Here is a 15,761-nt window from a genome sequence, read left to right on the forward strand (position 1 = left end):
AATTAAATAAATAAATCTGAGGGGGCAGCCTAAGGAAGCTGCCCTTTGCCTCAAGGGACAGCTTAACAAAATCACTGCCTAACGAAGTCACCCTTTGTCTGAGGGGGGCAGCCTAAGCAAGCTAATAATTGCCTCAGGGAACAGCTTAACCAAGTCGCCCCCTAATAAAGTCACCCTTTGCCTGAGGGGGCACCCTAAGGAGGTCAAGGTTCACCTGAATTGGCCGCCTCATGAAGTTGCCACCCTTCTCCTGAATGGGCAGCCTAACGAAGCCACCATCGAACAAAGCCAACCTTTGCCTGAGGGGGCTGTTAACGAAGTTGCCCTTTGCTGCCGCCTAAAGGAATTTTGCCAGGGGGATTTTGGGTGGGCTACCTCAAACTACCTCAGTCCCACCTTGAAATATTGAGTGGTCCATATTGAGGGTGAGTGTCAGCCACTTTTTCCTCAGCCGCAATCTCCCTTAAACTGCAATTATGGCCTCTGCTACTATTATCTAGGAATAATGGATTCTGCTGGCACTGGAAGGGCCATTTTTTTCAACCTTTAAAAATAGGTATCTGGACAAAGAAGCTCTGAGCTGAAGCAGAAATTTTTGTCTTTGCTGCTACCTTCTTTGGAGTGGGGAGAAGGAGGACATATTACCTCCAGAGCCTGCATTCACATGTTGCTTAGTCGCCCCCTCAGTTCCTTAACCTATGGAATTCTCTGCCACAGGATGTGGTGATGGCCACTAGCTTGGAAGGCATTAAAAGGGGCTTAGACATATTCATGGAGGACAGGTCTGTCAATGGCTACTACTGTGGTGGCTGTGAGCCACTTCCCGCCTCAGAGGCACGATGCCTCTCAATAGCAGTTGCAGGGGAGCAACAGCAGGAGAGAAGGCATGTCCTCAGCTCTTGCCTGTGGGCTTCTTGGAGGCATCTGTTGGGTCACTGTGTGAAACAAGATGCTGGACTAGATAGGCCTTAATGGGCCTGATCCAGCAGGGCTGTTCTTATCCTTGCAATACATGCATTCATCTGAAAACCTACAGGGAGTCAACACAAGCACTCTTAACTTTGCTCAGCCCAAGCACACACTAAGGCCTTGTTGAACAACAGCTCATGTGAACACAGCTAGCCATGGGTGGTTTCTTTGGCGTCTGCACCGCTCCCCTCCTTAGCATTGGCAGTCAGGACCCCTGCAGCATTCGCTCCACCCTGAAATGTGACCCAAGGCCTTCTCAGTGGAGGCACACAGTGCTGAATGGACTCAGGCACTTTGGAGAGTGAGATAGGAAGGGGCACATTTTATTCTTGGCAAAATACATCCGATATACAGGTTGGCAGCACGCTGTCCAGAAATGATACACGGAGGTGCAAGTCAAGTCGCTGGCCTGGATATAGGCCTGTGGTCATCGACAAAAGAGGCCTGCTCTCCGTGCATAGGCCGTACGTACCCTCATTTCTCCTTGTGCTCGATCAGGCCTTTGGCTATCAGGTCTGGGATCTCCACAGCCAACCAGGGTCCCAGCTGCAAGACAGAAATTATCGCCAGGGTGCCATCAGAGCTGGTACTGTTCCAAAAGACAGCCCACACGGAGCGCCATTTTGAATGGGAAGGGCATCACCACTGCCTACGTTTCAGACCACACGCAGCGGTTTTATTGAGAGTATCCTTATCTCCAGCCAGCTCACTGGTTCTACAGACTGAGCAGCTGCCATCTTAAACCAGGGACGGCCAGCTGGGAGCGTGCAGCTCACATGTGGACCCCACCAAGGTGAGGGTTCCCAAGGGGGAGAAAAGGGCGGCCCTTGAGAATACAGAAGCAGACGATTCCTGTTATGAACAATGTACTACCTATGCATGCCCAAAGCACAGATGTATTTGCTTTCACGAAAAGCGTCTTCCAGAAGGGTAGAAATGAGACAAAGTTGCAGAAAAACACAACAGCAAGTCTGTTGATTTAGCTTAGCTATTTAGTTTAGAAAAAAGACAACTATGGGGAGACACAATAGAGGTCTATAAAATCATGCATGGTGTGGAGAAAGTGGATCGAGAGAAATTCTTCTCTCTCACGCATCACACTAGAACCAGGGGTCATCCCATGAAATTGATGGCCAGGAAATTTAGGACCAATGAACGGAAGGACTTTTTCACACAATGCATAATCAGCTTGTGGAATTCTCTGCCACAAGATGTGGTGACAGCCTACTACCTGGATGGCTTGAAGAGGGGTTTGGATCATTTCATGGAGGAGAGGTCTATCAAGGTCTACTAGTCAGAGGGCTATAGGCCACCTCCAGCCTCAAAGGCAGGATGCCTCTGAGTACCAGTTGCAGGGGAGTAACAGTAGGAGAGAGGGCAGGCCCTTAACGCCTGCCTGTAGGCTTCCAGCGGCATCTGGTGGGCCACTGTGTGAAACAGGATGCTGGATTAGATGGGCCTTCTTGGGCTGTTCTTATGGTGGCACCTTCAAGACTAACACCTTTAGGTTACCATAAGCTTTCACTAGGGCAAGGGGTTCCCAACCTGTGATGCTCCAGATGTTGCTGAACTACAAATCCCATCATCCCCAGCTACAATTTATCGCGGGTGGGGATTATGGAATTCAGCATGATCTGGAGAACCACAGGTTGGGAATCTCTGGATTTTAGGGCCTACCGTATCCCATGCATGGAGTGTTCTCCTCAGGTGGCATCACAGGTAGTGGTGCTCTGCAATCCGAGCTTCCCGCAGGCATGCCCAGAAACTCACCCCCAATGCCATAAGGTGGGCCAGTCCAAATTTGGGTACGTTCCGGGCCCACAAGGGCTTGAAGTGGTCCGTCAGACATATTTTGCCACCTCTGCAAGGAGAAGAGAAGAGAAAGAGGCCAGGCCTAAGACTGGAAGTCATCGGAATATGGGGGAAATGGTGGTCACAACGTACAAGGGAGGTGATAGATGGAGGAGGAGGGTACCCGACCTGTACATCTTTGCTGTCTTCCCATCCAGCTCTGGAATGGCGATTTCTGGAGCAGTGGATGGGTACGTGACTGGAATCTGCAAAAACAGAAACACGAATCTGATCATAGAAAGTTATAGCTGGAAGGGACCTTGGAGGTCTTTAGCCCAACTCCCCGCTCAGAATTTCAGATTTCTAGAAATCTGGCTCACGCCATCAAATCATGCTACCCGTATGGATAAAAATGCTTTACATCCTAGATCACAGATGTGGAGCAAGGAAGGCCTGTTTGTGTCCTGCCCTGCTGTACGTGTTTATCTAGGGATTCCCTCCGAGGGGGTCTTTATTATTGAAAGCCTAACACAGGCATGATTGATATATGTTTTCTGGCATTTTGTTAGGTTAACCAGGGGGTCGGGGAATGGACATACCATGAGCATGCTGCTTGCAGAGAGCAGAACACAACCTCTAACATGGAATAAGTGGAGTCATGCTTAGGTTTTTAAAATGCCCCCATTGTAAGGACAGCTGAAATGGCATTTCTCGTTTCTGCTAGACAGTATAATGCTGTGTTTTTGAAAGCTACTTTAAGTTGCCCTGAGAAGAAAGGTGGGACATAAATGGATTTTAATTATTCTTTTTAAAGGTCGCTTCCCGTCGTCTGCTATGTTCAACAGAGGAGACAGGAACCGAAAACAGACAGAAAAGCCCACTGCAAGCACCAGGCCGAAGGACTCACATCGAACTCAACAGCGAACTCGTACTTCAGCAGGTTGTGGATGTGCCAGCACTTCCCAAACCACCTGCAAGGAAAAAAGAAAGAAAAAGAGGTAAGGCAAGCCATTGTGGCAGGGGATGATGGGAGTTGTAGTCCAACAACATCTAGGGACCCCTGTTTGGGAACCCCTGTTGCACTATTCTATACCAATGCTGTCTCTACATCTGTTTCACACTTTCCCTTTTTATGTTTGCCAACCACTTGGAGTCCCACCCTCCCGCAGATGTTGGCTTACAACTCCCATAATCCCTGATTGTTGGCCACTGTGGCTGGGGATTATGGAAGTTGCAGTCCAAAAACAGCTGGGGGGGGGGCCTAAGCTGAGCAAGTCTGCTCTAGAAAAAGGCTGCTTAACTTTGCCCCTCCTGGTGATTTTTGGACTACACAACTCTCATCATCCCCAGCCACAGTGGCCAACAATCAGGGATTATGGGAACTGAAGTCCAACAGGCGTACTGAAGTTGTACAGCCTTGCTCTAGAACATGATGCAACTAATATTTATATGAATATGAGGGGTAGGATGCACAGAGGCTCCAAATATGAACACTGAAAGTTGGCTTGTATCACTGGTGATTCGTTAGTCGTGGTGGCTATGTGGAACCTCCATGCTCAGATACACTGTACCTCAGAATACCAGTTGTCAGGGGGCAACAGTTGGCTGCCCAGAGCCATGTTCCCTCTCACAGGGATTCCCAGCTGTTGTGGACTACAACTCCCAGAATCCCCAGCTGCAATGGCCTTTGCTTGGGGATTCTGGGAGTTGTAGTCCACAACATCTGGGAATTCCTGTGGAAGGGAACACTGGTCCACAGAGGCACCCTCTTGACCAATGTGGGAAACAGGATGTTTAACTTGATAGGCTTCTGGTCTGATCCAGCAGAATTGTTATGCCTTGGAAAGAGTTGGACCACCGGTCCCTCAAGACCTGATCTGTCTCCTCCAACTTGTGGTGGCTCCCATGATTCCTGGGCAGAGAGAGTCTTGCCTATCACCGCTCCCCACAATCCCTTATCCAGAGAGGCCAAGAATCGAAGCCGATACCTTCTGCACGCAAAGCGTCGTACTCTACCACTGATCTACGGGCCCTCCCAGAAAGGCCCTCCCTTACCTGGTACCCTCCTTGTTAGATTCTAGCCGGAACCAGTCATTATCTGCATTCTTGTTGTTTTCCACATACTGAGGAGGAAGAAGATGATGATCATGAGGAAGCTAAGCACACTTTGCACCAGTATGCTCCTATTTTACAATTAAACAGAAGCTGGGTGTGGCAGGAAGGTCATTTTCTACTGACATGTTAATGCATTAATTTTTTAATTGGCTTTTATGGTTTTGTAAACCGCCCAGAGAACTTGCGCTTTGGGAGGTATAAAAAGGTGATAGATAAATACATACATACATACATACATACATACCTACAGCCACACACCTCCCAACTGGAGAGCTGGTCTGGAGGTAGCAAGCATGACTTGTCCCCTTAGCTAAGCAGAGTCCACCCTGTTTGCATATGAAAGGGAGACTAGAAGTGTGAGCACTGGAAGATCTTCCCTGTAGTCTATCCCCTAAACACTAAGAATGTAGGAAGCTGCTGTCTGCTGAGTCAGACCATGGCTCCATCTAGCTCAGCACTGTCCACACGGCCTGGCAGCAGCTCTCCAAGGTTTCAGGCAGGAGCCTTTCCCGGATGCTGCCAATTGAACCCGGGACCTTCTGCGTGCCAAGCAGGGGCTTGGGCCCCATCCCTGTGGCAGCTTCCTGAGCTACTGGACGCTTCCTCCATGCAGGGAGCGTTCACCCGGGGTCCGTCTGATGCAATCCAACGCAAAATGTCTATCGAGGACAGCAGAATCACAGACTGCACCACCAGGGAGGCTTCCAGATGTCACAGGGCTCTGCGGCTGCTGTTTCAGCAGCAGACTAACGAGAGCGGCTTTTTTGGAGGAGCAGGATCTGAGAAAGCAGCGTTGCTCTGATAACACCCAGAAGCCTGCAGAAGGTTGGACCAGTGGAAAGGAAGGCGAGGGGAAGCAAAGAAGAGGTGACCCTCTCGAGCCACCGTAGGCAGGGCAGCATCCATCGCCTGGCAAGAGGCACAGCACTGACCTTAATGAGGGCTTGGTACTCTTCCTTCAGCCGCTGGACCCACAGCTCCCGCTCCCGCGGCCCCGCGTTGGTCTTCAGCAGCGGCAACTCGGCCACCACCCGCCGGGTTGCCTCGTCCGCCATCACGGTTGAGGGAGAGGGAAAGGAAGCGGAAGTGGCGTCCCCGGGCAGAAAAGCTGAAGGCGGGCGCCATCATGGTCAAGGGCGTTGGCCGCCATGGTGGCTAAGGGCGGAAGTGGTTGGAGAAGGAAAGCGTAGAACTATGGAGCGGCGGCGAGAGCTGCGGCGGCCCTCTGGGTTGCTGGCGGAAGTGAGGCATGGGACGGGTAAGTTGTGCTGCCATGCTTGTTGAGGGCAAGGAGGGAGGACTTGCCCATACGTTTGAGAATTCCTTCAGAACCCTTTCTGCGGCGTGTAATTAACTTATGGAACTCACCGCTACGAGGTATCTTGGGGGCCACACGCTTAAGATGATTTTTAAGGATGAAACAAATCCATGGGGTGAAAGGGGTCAGTCGATGGCCGTTAGACGTGATAATTAAGTGGGACCTCCACAAAGCCTTGATCTGAAAACCAATACCTTCACGCCTCATTTGTAACCAATACCTTCATGCCCCAGAGTCATTTGGCTGCCCGACTGCTGGAAACAGAACGCTGGGCTTGGGAGTATGGACATCTGCAGGGATTTCTCCAGGGTGGGGGCAAAGTATGTGTATACAATTTATATAAATAAAAGCAAATGCTACTCCACATTAATCTGGTTATGAATCTGGAGGGCAAACGCCCCCTTTGCCTCCCCTAGGGACTAGGGTTGCACATGTGTGATGCACGGGAGACGTTTGGTCATCTCTCGCCCTACCCTGCCCACAAAGAGGAACCCACAAGTTACATATTTTTGCTAGGAGACCAGCAATTTCACATCTGAGTTCTTTCAGAATTCTTGGGTGGATGCCATCTGGCCCTGGAGATTTGTTAATTTTTAGTTTTTCAAGACAGTGTAGAACATCCTCTCTCATCACTTCAAACTGGCCCAGTTCTTCAGTCTCCAAGCCTGAGAAGCTCAGTTCCAGATTGGTTATATACCCCCTGGCCATTTGGTCAGTATCGTCCACAGTGAAGACAGATACAAAGAACTCATGCAGCTTCTCTGCATTCTCCTTATCCTCCTTAATAATCCCTTTCACGCCCTCATCATTGAAGTGTCCAACTGCCTCCCTGGCAGGCTTTCTGCTTCTGATATATTTAATAAAGTTTTTGTCATTCCCCTTGACACTCCAGACTCTCTTTTTGCCAGTCCCTGGAAGCATCTCCAGGGCGGGCTGGGAAAGATGCCTGCCTGAAACCATGGAGAGGCTGCTGCCAGTCAATGTATAAAATACTGAACTAGACGGGCTAAGGGTCTGACTCGGTAGACAGCAGCTTACTATAGTCCCTACCCTAAGTCCTCCACTTGAGCTGTCCATGGTCCTGAAATTCTGGTCGGCTTTGCAAACTGGTTCAACTTCATGGATTTTGTGAAAGTGGCGGCCATTGTAGCCAATTTGCTGAAAGGACCAAGATCAGATCCCAGGCACGATTCACATGTTACATGTTAATGCATGAGAATTAGAGGTGTGTTTCTAATCTAAGGACAACCCTATTGGAACAGAACAAAGATGCCATGATCCCCAGCCTGAACAACAGCTCAGAGTCTGACCCTGGTGCGGGAGGATCAGTCAGGTCACAAGGGCCCACCTCAGCCCAGACAGGCCCAAGGACCACATAAGCAGTACCCTCTGAGCCCCTGGAAGAATTGGCCCCTTCCATGCCAAGAACCTTTTGCTGCTCAGGGCCTGCACACCAATGCCAGCAACAGAGCAGAAAGGATGTGATGTGGAGAGGAGAAGGAAGACCCAATTGTGAAATCCACAACAGATTGTGAGGAGCTCCAAAAGGATCTCTCCAAACTGGGTGACAAAATGGCAAAAGTGGTTCAATGTATGCAAGTGTAAAGTGATGCATATTGGGACAAAAAAAACCCTCATCTTCACATATACACTGGTGGGGTCTGAGCTATCAGTGACTGACCAGGAGAGAGATCTTGGGCTTGTGGTGGACAGCTCATTGAAAGTGTCGACTCAGTGTGTGGCAGCTGTGAAAAAGGCAAATTCCATGCTAGGGATCATTAGCAAGTGGGTTGAAGATAAAAATGGTAATATTATAATGCCCTCATACAATTAATGGTGCAGTCACGTTTGGAGTATTGCATACTGTTCTGTGCACTGTATCTTAAGAAGGACATTGTGGAACTGGAAAAGGTGCAGAAGAGGGTAACCAAGATGATCAGGGGCTGGAGCACCTTCCTTATGAGGCAAGGCTACAACACCTGGGGCCCTTTAGTTTGGAAAAGAGGCAACTAAGGGGAGACATGATCGAGGTGTATAAAATTATGCATGAAGTGGAGAGGGTGGACAGAGAGAAGTTTTTCTCCCTCTCTCACAACACGAGAACCAGTGGTAAACCCATTAAAGTGAAGGTCAGGAAATTTAGGACCGACAAAAAGAAGTACTTTTTCACACTTTTTCATAATTAATCTTTGGAATTCTCTGCCACAGGATGTGGTGATGGCTAGTTTGGATGGCTTTAAAAGGGGCTTCAACAAATTCATGGAGGTCAGGTCTATCGACGGCTACTAGTCTGGTGGCTGTGGGCTACCGCCAGCCTCAGAGGCACGATGCCTCTCAATCCCAGTTGCAGGGAAGCAACCACAGGAGAGAGGGCATGCACATACCTCTTGCCTGTGAGCTCCCAGAGGCATCTGATGGACCACTGTGGGAAACAAGATGCTGGGCTAGAGAGGCTTTGGGTTGGGCCTGATCCAGCAGGGCTGTTCGTATGTTCTTAAATGCCCCATGGTCCTCTGCAAGAGGCATGTATCTCCCTCCCATCCTTGTGTTTTTAACCTGAGGAGACCAACAGGCTCCTGATAACATTTGCTCAGGACATTAAACACAATGAGTGGGCCTAACGAAACTGCGTGTGGCTGCTGCCCCCACCTCCGGCTGCCGAAGCATGTAATTTGGGCCAGCTATACAAGTATCTGGGAAATGGGCATGACCTCTGAGTTGCTGGCTTGCCCTCTTTTGAAAGGAATCTTGTGTCTTGTGGTAGCAGGCATGACTTGTCCCCTTAGCTAAGCAGGGTCTGCCCTGGTTGCATATGAAAGGGAGACTAGAAGTGTGAGCACTGTGAGATATTCCCCCCTTAGGGGATAATGGAACCGCTCTGGGAAGAGCAGAAGGTTTCAAGTTCCCTCCCTGGCAGCCTCTCCAAGATGGGGCTGAGAGAGACTCCTGCCTGCAACCTGGGAGAAGCCGCTGCCAGTCTGTGTTGACAATACTGAGCGAGATGGACCAAGAGTCTGACTCAGTATACGGCAGCCGCCTATGAATCATGTAACACTGAGGGGTCCCATTTTAGTTCCTGCCCTATCGCCTAATACTAAGCAGGAAGTGCATCGGCGCTGTTTGGACGTGACTGGATTTGCAAAACCCGGGCCGCGCGGCATGCGTGCCCACAGGACCCCTCTACCAAAAACACCACAGAGACATGTTCGAGGACAAGGCCTGCTGTGCCTTTATTGCGAGGAGAGATCCTGATGGTCTTCATGTCACAAGCAGGGGCTGGGTAGGACTTCCGTGGCTTCGCCTTCATCCGGAGAGCTCTTTGGGGTTCCACCTCCGCTCACTAGATATGCTTCTTAGCGGTTTCGACCAGGCCAGAGAGCATCTGGGTCAGCCCTTCCCTCACCTGTGTGGCCAAAGGATCCACATGCGCCTGCATCTGCTGCATGTAAGTCCTGCAATTTAGAACAGAAACACTCCGGCATTCATTCCCCCGCTCAGCCAGGCCCGAGGCCCACCCAGGTGGGCGTTCCACCTTCCCTCAGAGGCCAGTCAGGTCACTCTGGGCGTGAAACTCTCCGCCACTGGAGAACTACGGTGACGGGAAGGCTGAATTTCTTTCTCCTGCCCTGAGAGCAGAAGTCAGAGCCGCCAACGCCAGAACCTAGGAAGCTGCCTTATACTGAGTCAGACCATTGGTCCGTCTAGCTCTCGGCTGTCTGCTCTGACTGGCAGCGGCTGTCCACGGTTTCCAGGTCGTCTACCTGGGGGACTCTCTGGCAGCAGCTCTCCAAGGTTTCAGGCAGGAGTCCTTCCCAGTGCTGCCTGGAGATGCTGCCAGGGGCATGACTAGGGGAGAGGGGCCCCGTGTTCACCCCTCTCCCTGGCAGCCCCTCGAAGAAAATGAAGAAAATAGGGAGGGTGGAGCTGGGGGCCCCTCAGGAGCTCAGCCCCGGTGGGGCCCAGCTGCCACGGCACCCGGTTTTCTGGGGCCACCATACAACACCAACCCATCCCTAGAAGGAGTCCCCACGATGGCAAGACAAGATGTAGAGGCGCCCTGTTCCCAGGCGGAGGCGGTAACCCCTGGGTCCCACCCGCCCTTTGCTTAGCAAAGCAGCTCTTACTGTGCTTGGGCCTTCAGCTGCTCGATCCTCTCCTGCGGGACCATTTCCCTGGTCACGTATGCGGACACGGTCGCGAAGAACTGTTGGACCGACTGCCCTAATTCAGCCAACTCGTCTCGGGCCGGGGTTTCCGCTTCCCGTTTCACGATAGCCCCTGGGAGGATAGGAACATAGGAACATCGGAAGCTGCCGTATCCTGAGTCCGACCCTTGGTCTATCTAGCTCAGTGTTGTCTTCACAGACTGGCAGCGGCTTCTCCAATATTGCAGGCAGGAGTCTCTCGCAGGCCCTATCTTGGAGATGCTGCCAGGGAGGGAACTTGGGACCTAGATGATCTTCCCAGAGCGGCTCCATCCCCGGAGGGGAATCTCTTGCAGTGCTCACACTTCTAGTCTCCCATTCAAATGCAACCAGGGTGGACCCTGCTTAGCTAAGGGAACAAGTCATGCTGGCTACCACAAGACCAGCTCTTCCTCTACAGGAAGTCATGTGAGGAGGAGGAGAAGGTGCCTCCACCGATGGGACAAATTAACCACTGAATACTGAGTCCAGTATTTTAGTGGATAAATGGTTTGTCTTTGCAGGGGCACAGGAATCCTAAGAGCCACACTGCTAGCTCAGACCAAGTTCAGCCCACCTAACCGGGAAGAGCTTCGTCATGCTCCCTCCCTCAGTGCTTTTAAAAAACATCTGAACACACACCTTCTTAAGGAGGCTTTTTACTGCTCCCTCATTATTTTGTTATATCTGGTAGGTTATTTAGCTTTTTCTAATTTTTAATTTGAATTCAATAATGATTGTGGTTTTTAATCTGACTTTTTAAAAAAGTCAATTTTATTACTTTTATTGTATCTGTGTCTATCTTATTGTTGTGAGCAGTAGGGCACTGGAGGGGTGGGGTATAAATATTTCAAATAGATAGATAGATAGATAGATAGATAAAATAATAAACCCACCATCCTGTTTCTGACAGCCGGTTAGGGCTAGGGGAGCCCACAAGCAGCATGAAAACAACTATCTCCTCCCATTCCTGCTTCCCAGCAACTATTATTCAGAGCTAGACTGCCTCTGTCTATGGAGGCTCTATACATCGAGTTGTAGTCCGACAACATCTCAGGATCCGAGGTTGAGGAAACCTGGGGTTAATAGATATATAGAGCCTCCATAGACGGGGCAGTCTAGGCCTGAATAACCTGCAGGACTGGGCCTTCTCTGTGGTTGCCCCCAGGCTGTGGAATTCCCTCCTGTGGGAGATCCCTCACCTGAGCCTTCCAGAAGCAACAGAAAGACTGTCTTATGCTTTGTTGTTTCCTGTAACTTGGGATGGCGGATTTCATAGATGATGATGATGATTGTTATTATTATTATTATTATTATTATTATTATTTTATTTTACATTTATATCCCGCTCTTCCTCCAAGGAGCCCAGAGCGATGTCCTACATACTTAAGTTTCTCTTTCACAACAACCCTGTGAAGTAGGTTAGGCTGAGAGAGAAGTGACTGGCCCAGAGTCACCCAGCTAGTTTCGTGGCTGAATGGGGATTTGAACTCGAGTCTCCCCGGTCCTGGTCCAGCACTCTAACCACTAGACCACACTGATTAGGGAAGCTTTGTGCAAAGAAATACTTCCTTTGGTCTGTCCCTGCATCTGCCTCCCTCTCTGCAGACAAGGGATGACTGATGGAGTTTGTGCCAGTCAATTGGACTACAAAACGGTCAAGGCAGAAAGTGTTTCAGGACCGTCTTCAGAAAAGCCTCCGGCGTTGACAGTTCTGGACTGGTGCAGGCCCCGGGCTCTGCCGACGGGTGGCGAGGGGTTGTGTCAGCCGCTCCGGGTCCTTTGACTTCATTTTTTTAAATAATTAACCTCAGCTGGTAGAACAATATTGAACCACTGGCACATGTCAGTGTTCAAATAACAGCAGGGTTTTCCTGTGGTTGGCTGGGGCTGGGGTGACGGTGGTGTCTCGTCATCCCAACTGATTGCAAGGTTTCTCCAGGGTGGAGGGCCGAGGTGGGGTCCTCTCTGTACAGGCGCATATGTCATCTAAAATCCTACCCGTGGTGCTTCCCAGGCTTCTAGGTCCTAGAGCAAAATATAGATCTCCCAGAAGCCGCCTTCTGCCAAGCCAGACCGTTGATCCATCTAGCTCAGGGCTGTCTACACTGACTGGCAGCGACTTCTCCAAGGTTGCAGGCAGGAGTCTCTCCCAGCCCTACCTGGAGATGCTGCCAGGGATTTATTTATTTATTATTTATTAGAAATATTTATACCCCGACTCTCCAGTGCAATACTGCTCGAGGCGGCTTACAACAATAACATAGACACCAATGCAAGTAATAAAACAATTTTTTTTTGCTGACTACAACTTCCATCATCCCCTGCCAAAGGCCAATGTGGCTGGGGTGATGCCAGTCCATCGACATCTGGGGACCCAAGACGGGGAACCCCACCGCTAAAGCTACATCTCAGCCGTGCCACAGGGGGCCCTAGTGTGGAAGGGAGCCGAGGACGGTGGCTCTCTGCCCAGGAGCCTCTGTCAGGAAGTGTGTTGGCAACCCACTGTACCTTCCAGGCAGTACACGCTGACCAGCAGGATCATCAGTGCAAAAACCTTCATTTTGGCACGCTCTGGGTTCTCGTGGACCTTGAGGAGAAAAGACAGGAGGAGGAGGAGGACTTGTGAAAAGGAGAGAGAAAACAAGCCTTCTGCAGCCCCTGGAGAGAGCTGGATCCTGGCTATTCCTGGGGACCAAACTGCATATTACTTTGCACACTTAGCTTTGCCTTTGGGGGGTGCTCTCTGTGTTATTTATTTATTTATGTATTTATTTCACATATTTTTATACTGCCCAAAACTTACGTCTCTGGGCAGTTTACAACAAAATAAAAACAGGAAGTAAAACATTAGTTAAAACAAAAACAAAAAAAAAGTTTAAAACGTTATAACAATTTAAAATTTTTAAAACAATATTTAAAAAGAGCATTAAAACCATTAAAACCGTATTCATTAAAAGCCTGGGTGAACAGATGCGTCTTTAAAGACTTTTAAAACTGGAAAATGCCAGTTCCTTGAGGGGGTGGTCAGAACCAGGACCACGACAGGCGAGGAAGGGGTACCTTTCCCCACCCCTTTCCCTTCACACTGCAAAAAACGCCCCCAAGACGGAACGTAGGAAGCTGCCATATGCTGAGTCAGACCATTGGTCCATCTAGCTCAGTATTGTCTAGAGACTGGCTGCTGCTCGCCCTTATGGGAAGGACCATATCTCCGTGGGAAAGATCCCAGGTTCACTCCCTGGCAGCATCTCCGGGTAGGGCTGGGAAAGACCCCTGAGCCTGAAACCTTGGAGAGACGCTGCCAACCAGAGCAGGCAGTACTGAGCTGGGTGGACCAATGCCTTGACTCAGTAGAAGGCAGCTTCCTATGTACCTATGGAAGCGATTTTCCTGGCAGCAGCTTCCCTTCTAGGGCCAATAGCCATTTGGGGGCAGGGGGGGATTTTGGGGTGTGTGTGTGTGAGAGAGAGAGAGAGGAGAAAGGATTCAATGCCCCACACGGCAGTCCTGAGTCGGATTCTGTCCCTCTTCCTGCTGCTGTTGCTAATTAAAATTTCACCAAAACACAAAGGCAGAGGCAAACTCCATGTTTAAAGTAATGCGTGGCGTGGCCCTCGCACTGGCAACATCTTAAGAGAGCATCCACAAAAGGCAAACACAGAGACAAATAAATCGCTGCAGCAACTCAGCAAGACCCTGGAAGCAGGTGACGGAGCCTGTCCCTGTCCCGAAGGACAGCCTTCAGCTTAAAAACCCTTCATTCAAGACCCCAAAGGAACCAAATCCATTCGCCCGTATTCTTGCCCTCATGCCTTTGCCTGGGTTTTTCCTTCCCACTTAATTGCTGCTCCCACTATAGTCACCTCTTTCCTCTAAAATTTAGAAGATTATAAGCTCCTGAGGGTGGAGAAAAGTTTATCTTTTTCACTTGTGTTACATGGTAAAGTGCCGTGCACACCCTCTTTGCGGGTTGATTGGCAGAAGTTTTCCAGGTAAAACCAATATATCCAGGGCACAGCTGAATAACCAACTGGGCAGCTTATCTGTTTCACACTGGCTAGCCCGTTTCTTTTTGACTGTCCTCCGAATCACCTTTCTGTTCTAGCCTTTCTGCCTTCCCCCCAACAGCAACTGATTCGTATCATCGTGAAAAAGAATCACGATGGTTCGTATCATCGTGATAAAGATACGAACCCAGCTGGTTCGTATCGTTGTGATCAAGCGGGACTTAATTTGTGCCAGAGATGAGTTTTGTCATCTGCGGCCGGTGTCAGATCTTCACTCTGGGACTCAGGAAGTAAGGTTAAATGACAGTGCCCCTGAGCAGCTGCAGAGTACATTTCTTTCACCACTGAATAACCATGGAGAGCCCCCATGCATCAAGGACTCAGGAGCGTGGCATAATTTATTTTTTAGACCTTAAATTCTGTGGGGCAGCGATGTGCGAAACGGCATCTGTTGGATTCCTACCTGCCAAAACAGCTAGCAGTCACAGATTTTTTGCCAGGAAAAAAAAAAGGTGGCAATAGTATTTATAGTATATCTAGTATAAAATAGTATAAACACAATAGTATTTCCTCCCCCCATTTTAGAATGTAAGTCGTTTCATTCTTACCTGAGGAATTGATTAAAAGGAGCCGGTCAAGACAGAAATGGGTTTTTGCAGGCGCTGCAGATTCTTATATATCGAACGGCAAAGCCAGCCTGCTTAACCTGGGCTGTTCTGCTTTTCCATTGGTGTGGATGCCATGCCCACCCACCCCTTGCTGCATTAATGTGCTGATTATGTGCTATAAAGCTGCCAACAGAGACAATTCCTGGGTAAACAGATTTGGAGTCTAAGGGTCAGGTACTCCACTGCAGTGATAACACTTAGCATGAGCAGGACAGATCATCACGGCCTCTCTCACAGACCCTGCAAAGTCTGGCAAGAAGGACGTGATAGAGGCTTCTAACAATCACTAGCCTGTGTGAATGAAGAGACAATTTTCTCTCATAGGAACATAGGAAGCTGCCACAAACTGAGTCAGACCCTTGGTCCATCTAGCTCAGTATTGTCTACACAGAGTGGCAGCGGCTTCTCCAAGGTTGCAGGCAGGTAGATATGATGTACAAACAACCACTTTGTATATAATTGTGCTTTGGTAATGTACTGTATGCTTTGGTAGTTTGTTGGTTCAATAAAAAAACTTGTCCTTTAAAAAAAATAAAAAATTCTTGTCCTATCTCGGAGATGCCAGGGAGGGAACTTGGAACTTTTCTGCATGCAAGCAGAAAGGGCAGATCCTCTTCCCAGAGTGGCCCCATCCCCTCAGGGGCGTATCTTCCAGTGCTCACAGATGTAGTCTCCCATTCAAATGCAAACCAGGGCAGACCCTCCT

At 49.6% G+C, this 15,761-nt stretch overlaps 3 protein-coding genes across 3 annotated transcripts in view; 1 reads left to right on the top strand and 2 right to left on the bottom strand.

Annotated features, from left to right (window-relative positions):
• Window positions 1–1,276: 1,276 nt before the first annotated feature.
• Window positions 1,277–5,982, bottom strand: UFC1 (ubiquitin-fold modifier conjugating enzyme 1). Its single transcript, XM_053278137.1, has 6 exons — window positions 5,808–5,982; window positions 4,816–4,883; window positions 3,668–3,731; window positions 2,950–3,026; window positions 2,740–2,830; window positions 1,277–1,515 (listed from the first exon to the last, which is right to left on the bottom strand). Exons 1-6 carry the CDS (start codon window positions 5,928–5,930, stop codon window positions 1,444–1,446), a joined length of 495 nt encoding a protein of 164 aa, XP_053134112.1. The 5' UTR covers window positions 5,931–5,982; the 3' UTR covers window positions 1,277–1,443.
• Window positions 3,575–15,761, top strand: part of TOMM40L (translocase of outer mitochondrial membrane 40 like) — a 29,755-nt gene continuing 17,568 nt past the window's right edge. The window contains exon 1 of the mRNA XM_053278136.1: window positions 3,575–3,758. The gene's annotated coding sequence lies outside the window, so the exon portion shown is untranslated. The remainder of the gene's footprint in view (window positions 3,759–15,761) is intronic.
• On the bottom strand, window positions 9,399–15,074 carry LOC128337315 (apolipoprotein A-II-like). The gene is made up of 4 exons (XM_053278138.1): window positions 14,996–15,074; window positions 12,889–12,967; window positions 10,318–10,471; window positions 9,399–9,645 (listed from the first exon to the last, which is right to left on the bottom strand). The coding sequence occupies exons 2-4, from the start codon at window positions 12,938–12,940 to the stop codon at window positions 9,534–9,536; spliced, it is 318 nt and encodes a 105-aa protein (XP_053134113.1). The 5' UTR covers window positions 12,941–12,967; window positions 14,996–15,074; the 3' UTR covers window positions 9,399–9,533.

The sequence above is a fragment of the Hemicordylus capensis genome, chromosome 14, assembly GCF_027244095.1.
Source record: "Hemicordylus capensis ecotype Gifberg chromosome 14, rHemCap1.1.pri, whole genome shotgun sequence".
Lineage (NCBI taxonomy): Eukaryota > Metazoa > Chordata > Lepidosauria > Squamata > Cordylidae > Hemicordylus > Hemicordylus capensis.

What these genes read in the sequence shown, in the direction of transcription:
- UFC1 (XM_053278137.1), bottom strand. Translation starts at nt 5,930, where the DNA reads ATGGCGGACGAGGCAACCCGGCGGGTGGTGGCCGAGTTGCCGCTGCTG. An exon ending in AGTTCGCTGTTGAGTTCGAT is followed by an intron (nt 3,027 to 3,667) that starts GTGAGTCCTTCG and finishes CTGTTTTTGCAG; the next exon opens with ATTCCAGTCACGTACCCATC. An exon ending in CCCACCTTATGGCATTGGGG is followed by an intron (nt 1,516 to 2,739) that starts GTGAGTTTCTGG and finishes TCTGTCTTGCAG; the next exon opens with CTGGGACCCTGGTTGGCTGT.
- LOC128337315 (XM_053278138.1), bottom strand. Translation starts at nt 12,940, where the DNA reads ATGAAGGTTTTTGCACTGATGATCCTGCTGGTCAGCGTGTACTGCCTG. An exon ending in CAGCGTGTACTGCCTGGAAG is followed by an intron (nt 10,472 to 12,888) that starts GTACAGTGGGTT and finishes CTATCCTCCCAG; the next exon opens with GGGCTATCGTGAAACGGGAA. An exon ending in CAGCTGAAGGCCCAAGCACA is followed by an intron (nt 9,646 to 10,317) that starts GTAAGAGCTGCT and finishes TCTAAATTGCAG; the next exon opens with GACTTACATGCAGCAGATGC.